Below are 20,192 nucleotides of genomic sequence, written 5' to 3'. Positions count from 1 at the left end.
ATGAGAATATAGGTTTTGGAAAACCTTTAAAATGATATACACTGAAACTCAACCAAGGGGATACGAGGAAGTCGCTTGGCAATGTTAATAAGATTAGTTTTAATAAGGTTAGGATTTATGATTGTTTGTTTATTTGTTTGCGTGTTTAAACATTTTGTGGAAAACTAATAAAAAAAAATTGGAAAAAGAGAGAATGTCCCTTGGCTGAAACCCTGGAGAGTCACTGACAGTCACTGTTAACAATACTGAGCTAGATGGACCAAAGGTCTGACTCAGCCTTGACAGTTTCCTGTGCATTCATGAAAAACGGGTCAAGAAGGTGGTTTCTAAACATATCCCAAATGGGGTCCCTAAGACTGTTGGATGGCACCTTGTATGCCCTCCTACCAGCAACTGAGGCAGCCTAGCTTGTGCCAAACATATTGCTCTGCTTTCCTTTGGACCACGTCAGTGAGGCCAGGGGAGGGGGTCTTGTCTGTCTGGGCAGCTCAGGACCTCCATACACACTGGAAAGTTACTTCTGTACTGCTAACACAGCAGTTTGTCTTCACCCCTGGACGCACTCTCCATTGTCTCTCAAGATAGATGGATGCCAACAAGGAGGATGTCCAGGAGTTATTGGGGATGCATTCACCTACCAATCTTAAAGTTAATAGATTATTTACTTTTATGATTGTTTGGTTTGAGTTAGTATATCATTAATACAGTTGGAGGAACTTACATTTGCCCCACTAAATCCAAGAAGAAATTCCTCACCTGTCTGTACTTTGAAGTTTAACTGTGGTTCTTTTCTTTTCTTTTTAATTTTTTAAAATATATTTTCAGTATATCAACTGTGGTAACCTAGAACAGCTGTTGGATGGTAATCAACACCTGCCTTGGACAGTAAGGGTGAAGCTGGCACTGGACATTGCTCTGGGACTCACTTACCTTCACTATAAAGGCATTTTCCATCGGGATCTGACATCCAAGGTACCATGCGTCCCTATCAAATGAAACCATTTGGCAATAGACGTGTATTACTTAGCGAACTACAAACAATCTTGCGTAGTTTTACTTTTCTCCAGCCCCACTCAGTGCCTCAAACTGTAAAACTGTTACGTAAAATGTCACTTTAAAAGATTGTGAAAAAACACTGAAAACATAGTTTAGTGGATTAAACTTTCCCAGAACAACTCATGTTGTGTAGATGTCTGAGAAGAAACTAACCTGAAGTAGAGGTCACAAATAAATGAGTTAGGATTATGTGCCTGGGAAGGTGGTTGCACAACTTCTTTAATTTGTTCGCAGCAAGTTATTCAAACTTCTACTTCCCAAAGCCTAGGGATCCAGCTGCTACACATTTTATAATATAAAACTACAAAAAGATGCAGACATACAGACTTGTCTCTGTGTCCCACCCTACTTTCTTAAAGGTTTATTGCTGTATATTTAAATGTTCCCCATAACTTCAGATACATTCAACATTGTTCTACAGGTGACCTAAACTGCTACAGAGCAACACTAAGCTGGTAGTAGTTTTACTCCAGCAACTCTTCAACTGATGCATAAAACAGGGCTACAAATAATTGCATAAACTTTGCTTTTCAGGATGCCGTGTCATTATGACTATTTAACATTGCAGCTAGTAATATGAAAATCATTTCTTTCCTTATAAATGTCCCATTGTAATTGCAAACTGGTGAGGAAAGCAATCAGAAATTTATCACCTTGACGATTATCTGTTGTTTTGGCACTAATTCATAAACAACACTATTATAAACAGCTAATGATTAAAAAATAGTGATAGTGGTTTTTTAAGTGTGCCATAGGTAAAATGCCGAGTTACGGTGAAGGTTCTCATGCCAAAACTGCAAATGACCAGCTGGGATGCACTTTAATAGTCTGCCAACTCTGGGGAGATGGGACAAAATGGAATAAAGAGTTACTGTCTCTGTTCTTGGAAAGCAAAGCATCCCAAATGCCACATCTTCTGTTTATATGAGTATTTCCAGACTTCAGTATACTGATTTTTATAACTGAACTGTGGTCTTTTTTAAACTAATTCAAATGGAGGGCAAATATTAACAGGTGGTATACTTATGGCTGAAGAGTTGTGTGAGCCTTGAAAGTAATTAGGTTATGCCTGAAACACTAAGATGAGAAGCTTTAGTACAACAGCACTTAGGCTGCATTGATATCACATAATAGTGTAAAATTGTTTGGTGTTACAATATTGGTGAGCAAATCATAATTCCTGTTAGTGTTGCCTGTGGTTTCACTCTATCTTACTATTTAAGTGATTGAGATACAAACGATGAATTCTCCCGTTTGAATCAGCCCTGAACTCACTAGGTAGCCTTAAAAAAGCTACATCCTCTCAATGTTGACCCCTCTCCCCATTTGTACTATGATGATATCTACCTTTATAGATAGTTAGAATTACAACACTATAATGTATTCATATGTGCAACCTTTTTGAACCCTTTAAATCAGGGGCAGGGAAGCTTTAGCAGCTGGTGGGCCATTTTGGCAGCCCCCCCCCATCCCCTGCAGACCAATTTGACAGCTGGGTGGAGCTGTCCCCTCAAATTACCAAATTACATGACTTCAACATGACATCAGATGACGCAGAGTAATTATTTTCCTTTGCCACCATGGCTTGAGCCATGCCAGTAGATTAAAATCATTTGAATCACCTGCTTGAATTCAAGCTGGGAATACAAAGTAATTGGTTCTTTCAGCAGCACCAATCCTCACTTGCCAAGGAACAACTGGGAGCACACTCCAAATCATTTGTTGGCTGCTGTGTGCCTACCTGCTGCATACTTGACATCACAGGTATGGGGTATAGAATTGTAGAGTTAGAAGGGACCCCGCGGGCAATCTGTTCCAACCCTCTGAGAGGCAGGAACCTCACCTTGCAATCCCCCATCCACTTTGAAACCAAAGCAGACCTGCTTAGCTTTGCAAATGTACTAGCAGTTCTATTTCCTGGCAGAAAGCCCCATTTAATTCAATAGGATTTTCTTCTGGGTAGGCGTGGTTAGGATTGCACTGCAAACCTCCTTTGCCAGTATCTATCTGACTTGTTCGTGTTTTCTAGGTAGGATCCTAAGAGGTTTTATATTTAAGCCCAGCAAAGCCCCTAATGGTTGAACATCTTTATCAGTATCACAAAGGACTTGTGTTGAACAGCTAAAATATTTGCATTTCTCACCATTTCTTCTTTGCTTTTAAACACAGCCTGAGAGGCATTCTGTGAAGCACAGAAGCTCTGGCTGAGGGTCCAGTTCTTTTCCTCATTTGAAAAATAGTAGCATTTTTGCTTGTATGCTTTCCAGCCAGATGCACATGCATGAAGCTTACAAGGAGAGACAGACAGCTCAGGGTTTTTTTTTATGAAAACATCCTTGTGGACCATTTTGGGATCCTTATCAGACTAATGACCAAAGGTTCTTCCCTGCACCCTGGTCTAAATGCAAAATATACTGAGAGCACTGTGGAGAATGAGGAGTAGATTTCCATGTTGCCATTATGCTTCTTGAAAAGTTTTCAAGATTTTCAAGTTTGACAAGCCAGAGTAGTACAAAAGCTCCATAATCCTAAAATTAAAAATCCTAAAATAGAAATACCAATGTTACTTAAATGGTAACAATTCTACTCATCATATTTTTTTTATGCTAGCCTTTTTACTGCCTTCCTTTGATTTATGGAATTGCTATTTAAGCTAGTGAACTTTATATTTGGATTTAGATAGTTTGCTTGTAAAACCTTCAAGTTGGCAGAAAGGAATAATGAAAAAGGATGAGAAGCAGGAGACAATGAGTTATTGTGAGGATGCATTTCTTACCTGTTAATGTTTTTAGATAAATCTGTTTGTCTGAGACAAACCTTTACAGTGCAAAATTGTCTGAACTCTCTCTTGTTTATAAATATATATAGAGAGAGAGGGAGTTTATATCACACTTTTCAGCATAAATTGAGTCTCTTAAATGACTTCATTTAGCAGACATGGATTTCTTTAGCAATACTGTAAAAGTTGTATGTAACCATTAAGACAGTAGCAGGATCATATTGTCCCATTTGGCTGTTTTAGCTAATGTGAAGGAAACTGTGGTAACATGTCTGAATATAAAGCAATCCTTCTTTGCTTTCAGCAGCACAAAGAAAAGTAATGGAAACTGCATTGGGCCTGAACAAGCTATTGCTAGTGGATATCTTTTCTTATGCGAGAAGAAAATAAATGTTGAACTTCCTTAGCAGGATTACACTGTGCAAAGCAGATGTTAAGCTCTCTCAACACACAAAAGGAGCTTTATGTTCACTCACATCTGTTTATGTATAAACATTTGTTAACTCTTTGGAGCTCAGTTTCAGCTTCTTTAAGTGAAGATTTCAGCCTAAGGAATAACTCAGGTTGTATAAACTTCCAGAATTGTATCTCTGGGGAAGTCTCCACAGAGAGATTTGATCATGTATTATTGGACTTTTTTATACATGCAATGTAGCAATACATTCCACAGAATTTGAATCTGCATAATGAGGGGCCGTAGCTCAGTGGTGGAGTGCAATATTTGCATACAGAATATTCCATGTTCAATCCTTGGCACCTCCAGCCTGTGAAAAGCCTCTGTGCAAGACCAGTCAGGGTAGAGGGTACTGGGCTAGATAAATAGAGCAGTGCTAGTCCCAACCACCATGTTTCAGATGGTGATGGGTGATTGGACATACAAAAAGCACCTCATTGACCTCAGTGGACAGGCAAGATTAAAGTAGGGCAGGTGGCAGTCCTTTAAATATCCTGGACTGAAACATATAGGGTTTTAAAGACAATGACTTTGAATTTTGCATGAAAACAGTATGGTAGCAAACCTGTTTGGTTTTTTCCTCAAGGGGAATACAATTCCATCCAAAACCTATTGCTAGACTGTCACTCCTTACTACTAACCAAGAATTAAATTCATAATAAATACTTATTTTCAGGGATGTTATAGTTGACAGTGAGTATTCTGAGTGAATGTGACCATTGGTTCCCAGTCTGATTGCCTTCTCTTTATCAAAATAAATATAATTAAAAAGTTTCCCAGAGACCTTCTGTGAAGCTCAATCCAGGGACATATCTATAAGAATTACCCACAGTTGCCTTGTAGAGCACAGCTTGGCTAATCAGTGATGTGGGTTTTCTGGAATAATTTTCCGATGTCCTTGTAGTGTTATCTGATTTAGCAGATTGCCCGTGTTAATTCGGGTCTCAATACATATTAGTATTTGAGCTGAAATTTGATTAGAGAAGAAACTAAATAAAGCACAATTAATATGGCTTAAAATTGGGTTTTTTTAAAAAAAAATCTCTATGGGACTTACCTATGTACACATAGATCATAGATCTGTAGAGTTGAAAGAGACCCAAAGGATCACCTAGTCCTGCAAATGCAGGAATTGCAGCTAATAAATAGCTGACAGGTAGATTTAAACACTTCCAATGAAAGAGAGTCCCTTTCCCTTCTGATGTAGTGCCTTTCCACTGTTGAACAGCTCTTACTGTCAGAAAGTTCTTCCTAATGATTAGTTGGAATCTCCTTTCTTGTAATTTGAACCCACTGGTTCAGGTAAAACACGATGCTTTACAAATAGCATTCTAAAATAAACACAGGAAAAACAGAGGAAGTGGGAGGGAAATGCAGGCAGAGAAGAACACGGTGGTTTCAGTTACACACACTTTGACTTAGTTACAGTAAGGTATACTTATTGGGGTGAAGGGGCAGCAAATTTAGAGAGAACAGGAAAAGGGAAGTTTTTGAGCGAGATAATGAATAGGAATGAGGTTAGGAGACAAACTGTGGGTAGGTGCCATAATGATTGAAAAGGGTATCTCAAGCAGAGTTTGACATGAAGTTATCTTCAAACAAATTCAAAGCAGTTATTCTTATTGGAATACTTGTAAAAGTTTGGACAATAAGATATGCCTCTCATGCATTGTTTACATTTAAGGAACAAAATATTGAAGGCTAATGCAGGAAAGCAAATGAATAGCAACCACTCACTGAGCAGCAACATATTTTTTTTTGAGAAATACAACTCTGTATTCAGGGCATATAGTTTGAAAGTTCATAAACTGTCAGAGAAAGCTTGATTTCATTGTATTATACTAAAAGCTTCTTAAGTAGGTAGAAAAATTACTTGCCATATGAAGCACCAAAAAAGAACCCTAGCATTATCAAATGGCTGCTGCCCAACATATGGTTACTTCTACACCAACTGCTGAATTTTCATCGTGGTTTTAACATTGCTGTATGATTAATGTTATCCCTCTAGGATTTAGCTGCATTTTGCAGTGAACAAATAGTTTACCACAAGCAAGCTGAATGAATGCATTCTTTGACGAGAGATAACAAAGGCCATAATTGAGAAGCTTTAGTGTGTGTTGGGTTGGCCTGATTCAGTTGACCTTGTGCAATTTTTTAAAACTCAAAGTGAGCTGTGTGTGCTATAACTGATCCAGGTTAAAATAAAATAAATATTAATTGGGACCTAGGAATCAAACAGGAATCTCTGTGTGTCCATGAGAGAAGTACAATGAAGATCTGAGACCTCTCCCTTCCTCCCCCTCCCCTTTCCTATCTGCTCTTTTTATGAGCAGGCAAGTACCTGAATTTATTTGCTGGTTTTGCAGGTTACAACTCAAGAGACGTCCATAAAGTCACTGCTGCCTGCTGTTAACATGGATGTGTGTGTTATGCACAGTGGGCGATGCAGTTGTGCAAAAAATTAAACTGGACAAAACTAAAACAGAACATAACTTTACTATACTTCCATTTTATAATGAAAGGCTAACAGTGGCCAGTGCCAGAGGCATCAGTACATTAGAGAGAACAGTACACAGACCAGAATGCTTAATTTCCCCCATCTGCTCCTTGTCTTTGACAGTTAAGTATCATTGTAATGATGTGGTCATTGCTCTCCAAATCCATTAAAGACTACAGTTCACAGTCCTAGTTAACCTACAAGATTTTGGCTAAGTGAGACTTGACAGTGGCTTGCAGACATTGGAAGCAAGTTATTTTTAAATTTTAAAATAGATTAAATGTATGTAGTGATCTATTTTAAAAAGCAAAATCCCAAAAATGTTCTGAATTGAAATATCAAATTAATGTTCTACCTGAGATCTTAAAATCAGTAAAAGGGGGGGGGGGGAAAGAATTAACACTGTGCTTAAACTACAGCCTAAATGCAGTGTAAACCTAGAAATTATAATTCATAGTAGTAATAATCCATGAACTGAATCTAGCAATGATTTCGCTTAAAGATATCAAACAGCACAAGAGCCGAATGTATCATATTTGTTCCTTGTTCTGCTTGGAACTCATTCCTAGATGTGTTTGCTCAGAAATCTTGCTGGGTTCAGTATGATTTGTTCCCAAATGTGAATAGAATTTCCAGCCTTATGGTGCGGTTGTATACTTGTTGAGAATTCCTACTGTGTTCAAGGGGGATTGCTCCCTAATAAGCATGCTTAAGAGTGGAGCCTTAGGCTGCAATCCAATACATACTTACCTGGGAGTAAGCCTCCTGAATGTAATGCGGCTTACGTCTGACTCAGCAAGCATAGAATCGCACTCCTCGTTTCTCTAGCCTCCCAAATGTTCCTGTGCTATTGGGTAATTATTCAGGTAACTGTTGCATATTTAGAATTGGGGTGGACATTCTTTTCCCCAGTCAAACTGTATAGTAAACCAGAACAGATTGCTAAAAAAATTATGAGCAGTAGCTTTGGCTGATCTTCAGATCAGTCATATCTGGAGATTGCAGAAGCCAGAGTTTTAGTAGGTATATTTGCCTAGGACTGTATAACTAGTCCTCAAATACATACACTTGGCTGCCTATTGGCCACCAGGCCAATTTCAGAGTTTTATTTCTGACACACAAACCCCTAAATGGCATAATAGGGGCCTGATTATCTGAAGAAACACCCCATATTGTTCTGGCCAGACTTTGTGGTTGGAGGCTCCTCTGGCAGTGCCATTGCTGACTGAAGTCACAAGATGATGCACCAGAGGGTCTTGGCAAGAGCACTCCATTTGTGGTACATTCGCTCCCCTCAGAACTTCACCTGGTGCATACGTGTCTATATTTATGCACCAGCTAATGACTTTTCTCTTCAGCCAGGCCTCTTAAATTTGTGGTGCATGTGCCTGCATTACAATGAAAGGTGTTCCTTGTAATACCTGACAGATGGATTAGTTACTATGATTAATGGTTTGTTAGTTGATTGTATATTTAATTTTGTGAGCTGTCTCGAGATCGCTTCTGATGAAGGGTGGGATACCATATAACACACACTCTTACTTGCCTTGCTTCCTAGTTTTAAGTTTTTAATGGTGGGATTCAAATGTGGACCACACTAATTCCCCTCTTCTTTTCATTCAGAACTGTTTGATAAAGCATGATGAGAATGGATATTCTGCTATAGTTGGTGACTTTGGCTTAGCAGAGAAAATCCCCGACTTCAGGTAAGTAGCATTGTCAGCATGAATCAAAATGAGGAATATTACTGCAAACATAAAATATGGGGAAAATCCTCAGCCGTGGGAATAAAATGGCAAAGAAATTTAAAGGTACAGTCTGAAAATTCAGTAAAGCTTTTAATCTGTCAAACAAGTAGTGACTATTCACAGCAGCAGGTATTGGTTATAAGTTATTTAACAGAATCAACTTCTCGTTGCTAATACCTGTAGTGGGAGAGAGAACCATTTTGTATATACCAACAGAATTAAACTTGCCAAACAGGGCAAACAAAATCAAATATAGTTATTAGTTCTAATTCTTCTATTTCATGCTAGATTTCTTTTTGAATTACTTCTAATAGAGAGTGGCAGCTTTCAGATCAGCAGCAACCTGCAAAACCAAAGCTGAAGAAGAACAGGACTGTATTCCACCTGTTTGCAATTATTGGCTTTTTTTAGCCCACCTATTTATATTTTCTCTCTTGTATGCCCCAGTGTGTATATGTATCTGTCAAGTGAGGATAACAGTCCCAGCAGCAACTTATGAAATGGACTCCAGACCATGAAAGCTTATGCCATAATAAATTGGTTAGACTTTAAGGTGCTATAAGCCTCTTTGTTTTAGCTGCAATAGACTAAGACTGAAGTTGCTCTGGGAGTTTTTACCAGGAGTTTGCATAGTGGCTAAATGAGGTCATCTCCTAAAAAAGATAGATGTTGGTGCTCACCTTGACATGCACTTTTTGATCCTCAGTGTTTGCTGCAGTATATGTTTGCTCAGTGATGAATATAGGTACTTTGCACATGCTCAGGTATATCTTCCTTTACACAATCCGCATTTGAGTTCTCACACCGAAATCAGTTCCTGAAAGTTCCATACAGTTCTTTCAGATATCATCACGCCACTTAGAAACCTTTCTCCTTGCCTTCCTGTTTTTCATTTTCTTTTTAAAAAAAGATATCAAAATGGTTTAACTGCTGTGTAAAGTACCATGAATACTAATGAGTGCGGTTCTGTAAAATTACTATTTTAGTGACTATTTTGACCCTGAACATGCTTCAAGCAGTTATGCAAATCAGTATTGTCATATTCTTCCCATTGGATAAGTGATCCATTAATGAACTGAACTAGAACAGTTTGGGTGAAACAAAATTAAACTAAAAAATGTACTGACTCAACACAGCTGCTCTATAAATATAGAAATGAATTATTTCAATTTCCAGGAAGCATCCCATCATGCTTCCTAAGTAGAATACTTTTCTGAATTGTCTAGGGAGAAACTTCTGAACAGTCTGATTTGTCATGGGATATTTTGTTCAAGATAAGGATTATCTGCTACTGAATGGTGTTCTGAAGTGTCAACTGCTGCCTGTTAATGATATCTGAAGACTTGCTCTAAAGAGCCTAGAATATGAAGAGGCCTTTCAGAAGAAAGGACAGAAGCTCTTTTGGCTTGCAGTGGTACTCTGGCCGCTTCACACTTCACCTCTGCTCTCTCCATCACCTTCTGTTGTCCAGACAAATAGAATCAATATGAATGGCAAGAGAACAGCTTGTACTTGTTCCCATGCTGAAAGTGAAAGGAGTTGCAAAGAAATGCTTAATTTGCCAGCTTCTAACCACCTCTCTCTTCAAATGTTTAAAGTGAGAAACTACCAGTGGTGGGCTCTCCTTACTGGATGGCACCTGAAGTGCTGAGAGATGAGCCATATAATGAAAAGGTTGGTCTTCTTTAATTATACATTAGTTAATAGATACTGGGTTGCTGGTTGCCTGGCATAGTTGGGGGTGGGGGACTTGTGAGCATCTGTAGCTTTAAAGCTGTTCTAACATGATAGTAATTAATGCGTTTAGCTGAATGGGTCCTACGTAGAAAATTCAATTGGAATCTGCTCCTTCCTGAACATGATTTCAGAGTTCTGTGGATTACTATAGATCCCATTTGAATGAAACAACAGCACTTTTTATTTCATTAAGTAGAATAAATATCCAAGGTTTCTGTTTTTCTTAATTTTCAGAGTAGCAAAAAATGGGTTTCTCAACCTTTACAGTTTTATTATGGCAATAAATGCTTCTAGATAAGCAAGTAAAAAGCAGCACAGCATAAATCATATGAAACCCTGTGCCTGCAAGTACCTAGCTGAATTATCTCATATGATAGGTATGTTATGCTATAGGGGAGGTTGTTTTCTCTAGTCATACACATGCTGTTTTGTTTTGAATATTGCACAGCAATGTGTTATGTACTTTCTCTTTCCTGTGAGTAGTATTTTCTGTAGCTCTAAATACATTTGGTAATTGTTTGGATGAGCTCTCTCTCCCAATTAATACTGCAACATTTTCTGATTTTCCTTGTTTGGAGTGGGCAGTGGGATACATGTACATTAGATGTACATTATTTTTTAGCACACCACATTTTTGTCCAGGCTCTCCCAGACTGAGCTTAAATATGTTATTCTGGTTTGCAACAAAAGCCAGTTTTGCACAGTACTGATTAGCTGGCCTCAACCATAGTCACATCTTCTCAGAGCAGTTTTAAGAGTCAATAAAGGTTAGCCATTTTTTTATAAAGTGTAGTAAATATACACTTGATCATATAACAAAACAAATTGGGCAGCCTACCTGAAGCATGGAAGGGAAAGGGAAACAGCCAATTGGACCTTGATCTGGGGCTTGCACACATGCATTGAGCAGCAGAGATGGGGAAGCGGAGATCACCTCAAAGTTGAAAAGTCCACATTGAGCCCTGTTTACAGGTACATCTCTGGGTCCTAAGATACCTGTTCAATGAACACGCTTTTATGCATTATCCCTTAGGAGAAGGAAGTGAGACTGCCACTCTGCAGGCCTAGGTTTTAATTGCTTGACCTAGAACTTTGGCAAATGTTGGAAAGTAAAAAAACGTGAACACCATAGAGGACACTTTTGTCATGTGAACAGGGACGGGAGACCCTACCAGATCAGGCAGCATAGGAGTGCTTGTAATAAAGTTGTGGTCATGTTTTCTTTCTCCCCCTCCACCCCTCCTCAGGCGGATGTATTCTCGTATGGCATCATTCTTTGTGAGATTATAGCAAGGATCCAGGCAGATCCAGACTATCTCCCTCGCACAGAGGTAAGCAGAGTGCATTAACAAGGACTGGAAAGGGGAGGAATCCTCAAGAATTTCGCTGGGTCATTAATGTTTGCAGAGTTGCTGAACACATGATGAATGACCGCTGTATAAGTCTTCTAAGAAAGCATTCATCCTCTGCTACAGTAGCATGCAGAGACTGGCACTAACCCCTTCTCTCCACTCCTTCCCCATTTAAAGCACATAATTATACTTTGCAGGTGAGTGCTATATCAGGAATTAGTCATGAGCTTCTATAATATCTGACTGGTATAACCCAAAGCAGGTTATTGATGGTACCTTATTCACTGAAAGAGGACTATCTGCATAGGAATCCTTCTCTTCTAAATTAGAAATACATTTTGGTATTGGCGAGTTGCCTCACTACCTCAGTGAGCAGGATAAGAGAGAAGTTGTCATGTCCTATCCTACCTATGCAGAAAGTTCCAGGTTCAACCCCAAGCATCTCCAGTTAAAAAGACTTAGTAGGCACTCATGTGATAGACCTCTGCAGGTGACACTTGAGAATTGCTGCTAGCTGAAGTAGATGATGCTTGGCCAAATTGCAAGTAGCCTGACCTGGCTTAAGGCAGCTTCCTATGAAATATTCTCAAACTGAAAGTGTAGAAAATGTCTTCTCTTTGCAAGAGAAGGGGGGTTTTTGAGGCAGTCATCTTGCCTTGGAGAGAATTTATGAAATTACCAACTCTTAAAGTAGTCCATGCCAAAGTTATTGCAAAACTAGATGGATTATGATGCAAGTTGAAAGTTTTCCTACTTCATCACAGATACATTATGCAGTTTATTTATGCATTTTAAGCTGTAGATGGCTAGACATTGTACAGTTAGGAATGTCAGGTTATATGAGCTGATAAATTCAGCTCATATGGCAGAATGTTTAGGAGACAGTAGGTGTACCTCAGTGTCCATACAAGATCAAGGCACAAACTGAGACAAGAAGAAATTACCCTTTCCCCTTGCCATTGCTCATATCTACATAGGAACCTTGCATTTGTGTTAGAGCACTAATAGATGTGATTTGGTGTGCTGCTTGTATGGGGAATAACCTATATATGTAATTCATTGTATTGCTTAAGTAGAGAATTATTATCTGTAATTTCCTTTCATGCTTTGCCATGTAACACTGTCTTCATGATTTCCTCATTTCCTCGTCTAGCACATGTTTCCTCCCTGTATCTCTCTTGTGCCTCAATTGTTAACTTTTCCCTTCCTTTTCTTTTTCCACCTCTACTTGCAGAATTTTGGGTTGGATTATGATGCTTTCCAGCACATGGTGGGAGATTGCCCCCCTAACTTCCTCCAGTTGGCCTTCAACTGCTGCAATGTGAGTATATTTAAAGGAAAAGAATGGAATGAGCATATTTCCTAAAACAAAACATCAGTACACTGAGGCCTCTGGTAACTTGGATAAATGGTTCATGAGGGACTTGGAGGAGAGGGCATCTATACAATCTAATGTTAGATTTCTGGAATGCAAATAGGATATTTTAAAGCAAAGAGGATATTTTAAAAGTTATAGTTCCTCTGCTCCACATTGCTTTAGATGTATGGCTTTGTCAAAATGAAACATCAGTTAATCTTACTTCCATGTAACATAACAATATGCCTGTAGGTATACATGCGTTAAAGATGGTGCCTGTGAGAATTAATTTATAAAAAACCAATAAAATCATGTTTTTGTAACATAGTGCTATGTGTACAGATTTTTCTTCATGACTAAGCTCTGATGTATCTTGTCACTTATTTTGTTAATAGATGGACCCAAAATTACGTCCTTCATTTGCTGACATTGGCAAGACACTGGAGGAAATTCTAGGGAATTTGAAAAGTGAGGAGGCTGAAAGAGAAAGAAAGCTCCTAAATCTGGACAGCACAGATCGAAAGCCCATCTCAGTTTCCAAAGGTAGGAATCAAGGGGAATGAGCACAAAGCTGCTCTGATTTACTAAGCAAGAATAACAAAAATTGTATTATAGTGAGGGTTCCTTTCTTGAATTTTTGATGGGGAATGTAAACCAGAAATAATACTTTTATTTCTAAATTAGAAAACTTGACTTGAGCTGCATTATCACAAAATTCAATATTGATGTTGCGTTGGGGAAATAAGGTGTGTGCCAAAGCCCCTTTTCCCCAGACAGGCCTATGGAAAAGGTGCAACTCTCTCCCAGCCCTGTCAGTTCAGGTTGGGGAGAGAAAAGGAAGCTGCTCTGTTTGCAGTGGCAGTAGCAGGACAGTTGGTATGATGGACACTCTGCAAGTGGATCTCCAGGATGTTGTCTTGTCTTCTCTCTGCCACGCCCCATGTGTAAATGTGAATTAGAATTGCTCTGCTTAAATGTCATTAAGGGTCAACTTGACTAGTGGAGTAAAATAATCCTTTGTTTGGTGTCTTAATCCTTGCAGGATCAGAGGAGGTGCCACTTTGAGAACAAACTTTCCCCCATACCCTAATATCATTTCTGAGACACCCATTTTTTATGCATCATAGGCTATGGCAGATGAAGACCATTTCTCACAAATGCTTTGTTGCTTGACATTAGTCCTCTTATTTTATTTTTCAAAGGGAACATTTTATTTGAATATGATGTAAACTTTTATCATTCATCTTTTTTATTCTTATTTCCCACTTTTTCTAAAGCCCTGCTCCGTAGGTACCCAAATTCTAACTATAGACCTCAAAAGGAAACTGTTACATAAGTAACTACTAGCTGTTAGTAGCTTTTTCTGTAGCTTGCACTTTTGGAGTTTAAATATCTAATTTTAGAAGCAAACAAGGCTCCTGGTGTCTGCTGTGCCCTTGTGAAACAGATTCCAGGAACTTCATCCAAATTAAGCTCTTCCTTGTTGGCTTGGGATGTCTGACCTTTAACCAGAGGCTGACTTATTGCAAAGTATTTCCTAGAGACTGTATCAGATCAGTTTGAATTCTTGCAGCTTTGAAGACTACTGCTGCAAGTTGGTTTGTGGAAACTGCGAGTGAAATGAATCTAGGGACTGGATACATTGTTTTGGGCCATAGGTGTCATTACCCCACACAATAAGGATTGAGGACTGTACGGAAAAGTGCCTTCATTTGAACAGCGATAGCCGCTGTCAGCTTGATCCAGAGTACATTGGGTTCTTCATTCTTTGCAATATTAAGGGCACTGGAGACATGTGAGGAGAGCTGTACTTGGCATTGTGCAAATGAGGAAGCGCTTTCATATCTGGGAGATACATGTGGACCCTGAAACGTGTTCAAAAGGTTTCTGTATCAGTGCTGGTTAATTGCAAATCCTTTAATGTACCCAGAAATATGTATGTTTAACATAATAAAACATAGGAAGCGTTGGTGTTAGGATTGGATTGTACCTTCTTGTAAAGCATCACACTGCCCCCTGGTGTGCTTAGAGAAATTGCAGCCAAAATTTGGGTACCTGTTCTCAGTTTTGAGAGGAAGCTGTTACATGGCTGGGACAGCTACTTTCCACTTGACCTTAATATTTGCAGTTGCTCTATTTAGTGATGCCTTATTTACATGTATTTAACAGATTTTACCCCCAAGCCCAACTGCTGTGTGTCATAGTTTCTGCACTGGACTATGTGCTGTTTCAAAGCTGATGTGGAATATAACCTCTTCACTTCCAGAGGGAGGTATTATTGTTTGCCTTCACCTTTCAAAGCACAGGGGTGTCTTTGCTCTAAGGAAACCTCACGTTGAAAACATCAGCCTTTAGTAGCATGAATTTGTCTTATAGTCTCATGAAATGGTGGCTGTCCTCAACTCTTGTTCTTGGGAACAATCTGCTAGTGCACAGAGCACAATAATAGAATGGGAAGGCTATATCTCCTGTTATGTTGGCCTTTGAAAATACTTGCCCACATGTAATAGAGATAAGACTTGTTATTCTGTCTTCAGTCTTTAACAATTGGTACTTCATTCCCCTCAAAATGGTCTAAGCAGAATGAAGCTCAAAGCAGTAAAATGTTGACTTAGAGAAATGATTTTGGATGAACATGAGGAGTTAGGGATCATATCAATCCTTAGATTACTTTAAACACTATTTATTAGTACTAATATTCTATACTAGACCTTTACTTCCTACTTAGCTGAATAAAAAATTATTTGGATCTCAATTGATACAGAATTCCATGTGAGTCCATACATTTCCAAGGTGTGGGGTTTTGTGGAAGACTGAACAGAATGTCATATGTACACTGGTGATCTTTTTCTGTATCATTCTAATCCTGTCACTAGCAACATCCTTTAAGTCTGGTTTTCTTTTTCTCTCCATTCTAGGTTTACTGGAGAGGGGACAAGGAGTAAAAAGGCTAAGTTCACTGGATGACAAGATTCCACCTAAATCACCCCGTCCACGGCGCAATATCTGGCTATCGCGCAGTCAGTCAGACATATTCTCTCGCAAACCTTGCCGCAAGATAAATGTTCAGGACCCCTACTATACACCAAGCAAAGGGGCAAACCGGAAAGTCAACCCTTTCAATTCTAGGGAAGACTTGAAAGGTGGAAAGGTCAAATTTTTTGATTTGCCAAGCAAATCTGTGATATCACTTGTATTTGACTTGCACTCCCCGGAGGCAGAAGAATGTCTAAAGATGAACCAGACCCCATTCCGGCAGACTTCTAACACTGACTGGCTGGACTCCTCTTTCCTTCCTGTAAGACGGAGCAGATCACTTCCAGGATCTCTTGAATTTGTGCATAAAGATAATAGAACATTTGGGGATCTCTCTTCAACCATTAGTAGGTGCGATCCCAGCCAGCTGGGGGCTGAAGTGCGGCAGAAGCTACTGAGCAGCAGTCAATATGGAGTGTCTGAGATTCCTCCTTTTCAGGCCAAACATCATAGGCAGGACTCGCCTTCTCCTCTTCTGCAGGAGGAAGAAATGGACTATTCTGATGGACTGGAGCCCCAAGATGAAAATGGGTACTGCCCTGTAAATTTTGCTAAGGAAGTAGAACTCGGAAAGCCCAGGGGGCAAGTTGCCCAGAATGTAGATGGTATCTTGGCACATAATTTAGACCATTCAGATAGTAGATCCTCAGAGATGTTTATGAGCTGCATCTCCTCTGAAGATATGGAAGTTGAAGATGAAACTCAAAGGAACATGCCTTCCACTAGGTCGGAGTCTTCCAAACTATTGTTCAGTGTTAACCCTCCCCCACAGTCTGGCAGAGAAGCCTCTCTTTTTGAGGCAGTGGATAGTGACATCTCAAATCTTGTTTCTCTGCCATCTTCAGATGCACCAGCATCAGTATGCGAGCAATCAAAATGTGACATTTAAAGTTCAGCCATGATACCATGGTGGCATATTCCTCCCAACTTCTTTGCTTTTTTAATTTTTTTATTTCAGAATACTCTAGCAAAGTGTAGCAACCAGACCAGTCCATTTGGAGAGACAGCATGTATGTCAGTGTGCGAGAGATCATAATCCCTTACCGTACCTCAGGAGGCAGCTACTGCAGGCAGAAGGTGAGAACAATATCTCCATGGAATGCCTGGATCAATGCAGGGCCATAAATTTGGGATCCTAGGCTTGCCTCTACTTAGAAGCCATTTTCTGTCTGTGTACACAGTTTAGATCCCATTGAAGAAATTCTTCCAAACTTGGCAGCATCCTTTAAAAAAATCTATAAAACTCTTTTTGTGTCCCTTCTTGAGAGCTGCTGAGCAGGTATAAATGACCTCTTATTGAGTATAACAAGATGGAAACTGGCAATGCTGGGACAACATAGATAGATAAGGTGGTAGCATCCTGTACCTCTGTTATAATGACAGGTTCATAGTGCTGGCCTGAAACCCAAACTTCCACTGAAGAAAGTCAGACTTGACTGCTGGAGTTAAATTTCCTACCTCTTCCAATCCAGTTTCAAACACTGGAAGCAAACAGCTCAGATTCCTATTTCAAGCATTCCTTGTCCAATTATTACTTCCTTTGGTCACCTTAATACCATGACCAAGAAAGAGGTCGATCCCATTTTCCTTAAGCAATAATAGGTGCTGTGCAACCAAATGCCTATTCAGTAAATTTGAAGTGCACAAAGAGGATGAACAGCTGTGTGTTTGTAACTCTTCAGTATCTCCAATTCTATATTGTAGAAGAAATTAAGTATATAACCATCCAAGTGTTTGACATGAGAGCTCTTAAAAAATAAGCCAGCCCTTCCACATCAGCATTCTCTTAAAATCCAGCTCTGTTCAGCTCTTTGTGCAACTCTTCAATTAGCCTCTCCATATGGGTCAGTCTCACACTCTGAACAGATGTGTGCACATATGGAAACTTGGTCTGCATTTGCATTTTGTATAACTTAAAAGTACCTCACCTGAGATTCCTCCATTGGAAGAGGGATGCTTGTTCACTAGACTCTGACTGTAGCTGCAGAAATAGTACTTCCAGTCCTTACTGGTCTCTCTTTCTGAGTATCAAGTCCAGCACAATGCTCAAAGTAGAGAGAAGTTAGTATGTGCTGAATAAGAGGGATTGGAGTCCCAAGTCTTGATTCTAGTCCCTTATTTTAATATAATAGGCTAATGAGAACTCCCCTGTGGGGAAGAAATAAAAAAGCAGTGCTGCTTCCTGATGTGTGTAGATGTCCTCTCTTATTAACCCCTCAAAAAGGAACCATAAAAACGGTGAAAGTCCACAAAAAGTATCAAGCAATAACTTGGGGATCACAGATATGGAAATATTTGAAAAACAGGTAACAATATTTTGCCCAAGAGTTGCTTGTTGCAACCTTAACAGCAGCAACATCTTTTTGCAATCTATGCTTATTTATATAGGAGCCCTTGTCAAGTTCCTTCCAGAGAACTCCCCACAGCTATTTTTTTGCATGCATTTTTTTAAAGACAGTGAAAAATAAATGTGTTACCATCTCACTGCACACTTAGGATATAGTAACATTTTGTTCCTCCAAGGAAGAAGCATTTACTCTTGATCAGTGCATGGATACTGAAAGAACTGAGCACTGGAGTCTGCTTTAGAGGCCATGAAAGGAGTCCACACTTCTGCCTACTCTGGTCTGTGGTTGATGTGTGAGCTCCTAGAACCCTGTAGCCTTTAGATGTTTGACTTGTGCTCTTACTGTTTTGTGAAGATTTAAACAAGTGGCCTCTCTAATTTTGCTTCATCTATGTTTTTCCTGCTTTCATGCAGTTTTTCTGCAAACAACCTATCAGATGTGGTATTCTTTCTTGAGCTGGGGGAGAGGGTCGCTGCTTATATGGCTGCTCTGCATTCTTAGCAGAATGCTAGTGCAAGGCTTTAGTCTCTTATCCTGGTACAGAAAGCATGACATTTCTCCAGCCCACACTGTAATGGAGTTCTTTTTGAAGGAGCTTGGTGGAAGCAATTCCTTGGTCATTGTGTGGCTAAAATTAAATGTATGCTATCCACTTTTACAACATGTAAGAGCCCCTGGCCATAAGGCCTTCTGGGTATGCAGTCTAGAGCCAGTATTGCAGAGCAGCTGTTGGCCATTAGCTGTAATGAATACAGATTGTGGCAAGACAGTGGCAGTGCTTTGTACAAATACAATAGTGAATTTTGCTTTTATCATGTTTTTGATTTGCTGACAGATGCATCTTGCTTTCTTACAAGCGACCTGCAGACCCATCTAAGATCCCCAATCTGTTTTTAATTCACTCAATCTTTCTATGTTGCATTTATTAAACACGTAATAGCAGCAATACTTGTGACTGATTGGTGAAAGATGACTGTGTATAATTGTATGTAACAAATTGCTACCCCAGCAGAAGACAGGAGTATGATAGGTTATTCTTGGTTGCTGTATCTTGTCCAAGAACACTGGTGTTTCTTGCCAGTTTAACTACAGACACTTGAATAATTCCTCTTTGCACTTAATGCTGCTGTTTATACTGCATGTCACTACATTTCTATGCAAAAATAACCTTTGGGGGCAGCCAAATATTTGATTAAGGTTTAAAGATCTTTGCAAGGTCTATTTTCATATTTATGAAGGAATTTTATGTCTTAATATTTGCAGTCTGTAAATAGCTAAACTTTGTCATTAAATCTTAGGAAAAAAGTCTGTAGCCTGTGTATAATTTAACACTGCCAGAAAAGAATCTTTACGAAACATTTTTCTAATACTGCAGATATTTATGGATGTGTAAAGAAGGCAAATATTGGTTTTTATGTTTTACTTGGTCTGACTTTTTTCCTGAACTACAGCAGCAGTATGTTTTACTGGAACTGAAATAAGTAACCAAAGATGAATCTAGTTTAAAGTATTTGAATGTTTTCTTTGTCAGTTTTTGTAAACTGTTTCCCAATTTGCTTTCAGAATAAAAACAAATAAATCTACTTTTGTGATTGAAAAGACAGAGCTAAGGAAGAAAGCTCTAGCCTGGATTCAGCATCCTCTGACCGCCAAAGCAAGAGCTGCTGCGCTAGCATAAGGGCGAGAATAATGCTTGAGCAGTATGAAATCCAGTGAAACAGTTGCATTTCTTGTGCAACTTTTAAAGGATGCGATAGTCTGCTTCTTTGGTAAATGTCTGATTTCACAGAGGTTCCTTTTATAGTATTTCATGCTACAAAGACACAGT

General features: G+C 39.2%; 1 protein-coding gene across 2 annotated transcripts in view; it reads left to right on the top strand.

Annotated features, from left to right (window-relative positions):
- Nucleotides 1-19,947, top strand: part of TESK2 (testis associated actin remodelling kinase 2) — a 54,212-nt gene extending 34,265 nt beyond the window's left edge. For both annotated transcript variants that reach the window (XM_083447802.1, XM_083447801.1), the window contains exons 5-11: nucleotides 826-972; nucleotides 8,410-8,492; nucleotides 10,133-10,208; nucleotides 11,519-11,602; nucleotides 12,858-12,944; nucleotides 13,376-13,523; nucleotides 15,899-19,947. In XM_083447802.1, coding sequence (XP_083303928.1) covers nucleotides 826-972; nucleotides 8,410-8,492; nucleotides 10,133-10,208; nucleotides 11,519-11,602; nucleotides 12,858-12,944; nucleotides 13,376-13,523; nucleotides 15,899-16,905 — 1,632 coding nt within the window. In that variant the 3' untranslated portion in view covers nucleotides 16,906-19,947. The remainder of the gene's footprint in view (nucleotides 1-825; nucleotides 973-8,409; nucleotides 8,493-10,132; nucleotides 10,209-11,518; nucleotides 11,603-12,857; nucleotides 12,945-13,375; nucleotides 13,524-15,898) is intronic.
- Nucleotides 19,948-20,192: the final 245 nt, after the last annotated feature.

Source organism: Podarcis tiliguerta, assembly GCF_965153285.1.
Source record: "Podarcis tiliguerta genome assembly, chromosome: 6".
Lineage (NCBI taxonomy): Eukaryota > Metazoa > Chordata > Lepidosauria > Squamata > Lacertidae > Podarcis > Podarcis tiliguerta.
Note: the sequence above shows the minus strand (reverse complement) of the source record. Positions and strands in the feature narration are given on the sequence as shown.